Source organism: Benincasa hispida, chromosome 2 (genome assembly GCF_027475165.1).
Source record: "Benincasa hispida cultivar pf3 chromosome 2, pf3_genome.v1.1, whole genome shotgun sequence".
NCBI classification, from domain to species: Eukaryota; Viridiplantae; Streptophyta; class Magnoliopsida; order Cucurbitales; family Cucurbitaceae; genus Benincasa; species Benincasa hispida.
In genome coordinates this window covers 31,874,339-31,879,115 of record NC_143479.1, presented here as the reverse complement: position 1 = coordinate 31,879,115, position 4,777 = coordinate 31,874,339, and the positions used below count along the sequence as shown (strand labels likewise).

The following is a 4,777-nucleotide window of genomic DNA, read 5'->3' as shown; positions in this document are numbered from 1 at the left end:
GTCTAACAATGATAGATCATATTGTTGGTAAGAGTCTATCAGTGACAGACTATATCGTTGGTAACAGTCTATCAACAATAAAAGTCTATCATAGATAGATTTTGCTATATTTGCAATTTTTTTTAATAATGTTATACACTTGGTTATTATCCCTAAAAATGCTACCAATTGCAATTATCCAAAAAAAAAAAAAACAAAAAAACTATGGCTTCGTTTGTTAACTATTTTGTTTTTTGTTTTTGAGAATTAAACCTATAGATACTACTTTTAGTTATAAATTTATTCATTTGTTATATACTTTTTACCAATGATTTAAAAACAAGCCAAATTTTGAGAAGTAAAAAAAGTAGCTTTCAAAAAGTTATTTTTCTTTTTGGAATTTGGCTAAGAATTCAATTATTGTACTTAAAAAAATGCAAATCATTGTAAGAAATGTGGATGAAATAGTCTAAAATTTTAAAAACAAAAAAAAAAAATAATAATTTGTTACCAAACATGGCCTAAATGATTACCAAATGGGGGTCAAGAAACTTGCTTTTGTTTTTAAGAATTTTACTAAGAACTCAAAAGGGGGCGTTGACCCACTAATTTTATAAGTTAGTGATAAATAACTCAACCTCGATAATGAAGTTTGTACATTTATTGAGGAACTACATCTTACAACTCCGCACATTAAACATAGATTTTCTAATTCCAACATATTAACTTCAAACTTCATAACTCAATTCACAAATGTGTAATTAGAAAATATGAAATTCCTAGTAAATAAGGTGTAAGAAACTAAGCACAATTTTTCAAAACTAAATGATTATCAAATGGTCATTCTCAAAGTTTCTTTATAAAACTGAAAAACATTTTTTACATTTAAGGGATAAAAAATTTATCGAGCATACCTGTTTTAAAAAAAATAAAATCAATTGATTATCAAACATACCCTAAACTTTTTAAGATGTAGGTACAATTTGTATTGAAGATAAAATTTATATTAAAATTTTGCCAATAAAAATCAAAATGATTATTTTTTATTCAACCAAAGTTGAATATATAAAAACTAAAATGAATATTTTGAGGGGAAAAAAAAACCAAAGGACTTCAAATGTTGAAGTTACTTTTTATGAGTATTTGTAAAATAAGAATTTTTGTTTAAGAAAAGATATACGTGAGACCTTCAAATTTTACAACGAAAATAAACTAATTTTACTAAATTTGGAATTTGGACATTTAAAACTACATAGATAAAAATGGTAAGGAAATAAAGTTATATTTCAACCTACAAAAATGTCCATCTAGAAAGAAAATTAAAATACCATTTTATTTCCAATATTTTAAAGTAATTATTATTATTATTATTTAAATTAAACAATTTTAGTCGGTTTCTTCAGTAAAAACAACTGGCACGAGAAATTGAACAATTTTGGTGGGTTTCTTCGGTAAAAACCATTAAACAGTTCCCCCCATTTTTCTTAGAAAATTTAATAATCAATGGCACGAGAACAAAGGTAAACCCGTATAAAATTTGTTGAATTTTAATCCTAATTTTTTTTCGAAATTTTTTAAATTTAGTCTCTATTATTTGTTTGTAGTTGATTTTTTTTCAAAAACCTTTTATTATTTATATTTTCATTATAAATTTTGAAAATATATTCACATATTATATTTTGGAAGATTTTTATCGATAGAAAAAATGTCAAACTATTTATGGAAATAACAAAAAAAGATACTTATAGATACTGATAGACTTCTATCCGCTTTTATTGATAAAGAAGATTGAAGTTTTGCTATTTTGTATAACTAGTTTTCCTTATTTTTTAACTTTTTAAAATCCCCCTTATATTTTCTTACCTGAAAAATATTTTACTATTTAATCAATTTCAATAAAAAAAAAACTTTGATAGACTAAATTTAGAATTTATTCAAAGTACGAAAACTAAATAGAACAACTAAAGGTATAGGAAATAAAATTGAACAAACATCATAATACAAGGACCAAAATGATATCTAAAAGAGTGTAGGCCACGTTTACCAAACTGTAATAAAAATTGGTGTAAGCAGAATGAGATTCCATTGATGGATGAATCATAGTAGGTCTGAATCATTAACATAATTGGATTGCTTTTAGTTTCGTTTACCTAGAATTATGAATATTTTACATTTTAATATTATCGTTACTATTTGACTCATGACAATAATAATAATAAATGTAGAAAAATTATAATTTTCATATTATTACAATAATAATAATGTCGGTAATGATAATAATAAGGTAGTGGGTCCCGCATAATTTTGATAACAAAGTTCAAAGCGGACTCCACGTCCTATTAAAATTACGAAGAAAGTAATGAACTGAAGTCCACTTTTTACATTACTATCGATCATTGATTACTTTTTAACCGTTGTGAACGTAACTTTAACTCCTTTGTCCAAATTTATAAGGACATGCGTTGAAACTTGGAAATTATTAGGTAAAACCAGTTATTTTTAAAAATAAATCTTAAATATGCTTTTAATCGTTGACAACGATATAGAATTTATATTTAATAGTGTAAAATTAAATAAAAATACATTTAAAAAAAAAGATTAAAAGGCACAAATGTAAGTATTTGCAAATAAACCCCCAAAGTAAAAGGATATTGAGAGAGAGAATATTCTTTGTAAGGATCCAATATCCCCTAAACCTCTATAAAAATCCCCCAATACCCAACTGATTCCCCCAAAAGCACTTCCAGTAAGAGAGACACAACTTGAAGAATTTCTACACAGAAAAACCAAAAATCCCCCAAATCCCACTGGTACCCACAGAAGAAGAAGAAGAAATCTTCAACAATGGGCGACATGATTGTGAACAGCCAATACCAAATCCTTGAAGAGATCGGAAGAGGAAGATTCGGAACCATCACTCGTTGCTTTTGTCCGATCTCCAACAAGTTCTTCGCCTGTAAAACCATCGCCAAAAACGATCTCATCGATGAAACTGACAAAGAATGCCTTGAAAAAGAGCCTAAAATCATGGCTATTCTCCCTCCCCATCCCAACATTCTTCAATTAATCGACGTCCTCGAGAACGACGATTACCTCTGTTTGATCTCCGACCTCTGTGACTCCCTTTCCCTTTACGATCGGATTATCCGTCGTCCCTTTTCCGAATCCGAAGCCGCCATCGTTATCAAACAGCTTCTCGAAGCCCTTGCTCATTGTCATTCCCATGGCGTCGTTCATCGCGATGTTAAGCCCGACAATGTGCTCTTTGATTCCAGGAATAATTTGAAACTCATCGATTTCGGATCGGCTGATTGGTGTGATGAAGACGGATTTATGTTCGGTGTCGTCGGAACGCCGTATTATATCGCGCCGGAGGTTTTGAGAGGATCTGAGTACGGTCGGAAGGTCGATGTGTGGAGCGCCGGTGTGATTCTTTACACGATGTTGGCTGGATTTCCTCCGTTCTACGGTGAATCTGCGGCGGAGGTATTTGAGGCTGTTCTTAGAGGAAATCTGAGATTTCCAACTAGGGTTTTTAGGTCGGTTTCTTCGGCGGCTAAGGATCTGATGAAGAAGATGATCTGTCGAGATGTTTCTAGAAGATTCTCAGCTGAACAATCTCTCAGTAAGTCTAGTTCTTCCGATTAAACAATGAATTTCTCTTTGATCTGATTGTTCCGAGAATTTTCTTTCCATAAATCTTGAATCATTAGAAGAAACCCCTAAAACCCAAGTGAAAATTCGTTACATATTTGTCTGGATAGTGAGGAAAATTCCATATGATTATCTGTTTTCTTATGGGAATTGAAAATTGTTGTTTACAGGACATCCATGGATTTTGAGTGGAGGAGAAGGAACAGCAACTTCAGTTGAATGAAATACGATTTTAACTTCTTTTCTTCTACTACAATGAAAGGATGCTAATGAAAAACAAGCATTCCAAAGCCAGTTTTGCATTCCAGTACATAATCCCATCTTGTGAATAAGAGACCTTCTTCAACCTTCAGTTCAGACTCCATTAATGGCTGCCTGCTCCATCTATAAAGCCCTAGAGAAAGAGACAGAGATAACATTCAGTTGTTGATTTGAGACTTTGCTTCTGCTGCTGTCAATATCTTCTTTCTTTTTTGATTTCTTCAATGCTTTGAGAAGCATTTGAGGCTTTAATTTTTGGTTTGTTGTTAGGTAAAAAAAAAAAAAAAATTGGAATTTGGGAATCCTTTCTTTCCCTCCCAAGGGCTTTTGTTTTTGTTGTATAAAGTGTTTGGGAGGTGAGAAAGTCCCACAGAAAATAGGAAAAAAAAAATAGAAAAAAAGAGAGAAAAGAGAAGTTGTATTCCAATTACTACTACTCTTTTTTTGGTTTGTTTTTCAATTTTCAAGGATGTAATGTGATGTGATGTGATGTGATGTGAATGCAATATGCTGGGAGTATAAGTGATGTTTTAGTGTAAATTTGCTTATGGAATCTGACTTTAAACCTTTCTTTTGACTTTGCTTTTTATTTTGGGCTTAAATTCATAGATTTCAAGGCATAGAGTGGTATATGCTTTTGATATGCTTCCAATAAAAATCATTTTTGTCTATAAACTTTTCATAAATTTGTAATTTTATTTTTGAATTATAAAAAAAAATGATTTGAATTAATTCGTTAAAAATGGTAAAGTATAGGGGTTACATTTTTCTTTAGCGAAGTTCAAAGAATTTATATGCTTTTCAATGGCCAAATTTTTGTCCCTATGCAAAAGAAAAAAAAAATGAATCAACTTTCAAATACAACCAAATTCTTTTAGTAGAT

The 4,777-nt window shown here is 30.2% G+C and overlaps 1 protein-coding gene across 1 annotated transcript; it reads left to right on the top strand.

The window, feature by feature from the left end:
• The first annotated feature begins 2,626 nt into the window (after window positions 1–2,626).
• LOC120069415 (phosphoenolpyruvate carboxylase kinase 1-like) lies at window positions 2,627–4,471 on the top strand. Its single transcript, XM_039021155.2, has 2 exons — window positions 2,627–3,604; window positions 3,804–4,471. Exons 1-2 carry the CDS (start codon window positions 2,824–2,826, stop codon window positions 3,854–3,856), a joined length of 834 nt encoding a protein of 277 aa, XP_038877083.1. The 5' UTR covers window positions 2,627–2,823; the 3' UTR covers window positions 3,857–4,471.
• The last annotated feature ends 306 nt before the right edge of the window (window positions 4,472–4,777 follow it).

What these genes read in the sequence shown, in the direction of transcription:
- LOC120069415 (XM_039021155.2), top strand. Translation starts at nt 2,824, where the DNA reads ATGGGCGACATGATTGTGAACAGCCAATACCAAATCCTTGAAGAGATC. An exon ending in CTCAGCTGAACAATCTCTCA is followed by an intron (nt 3,605 to 3,803) that starts GTAAGTCTAGTT and finishes TGTTGTTTACAG; the next exon opens with GACATCCATGGATTTTGAGT.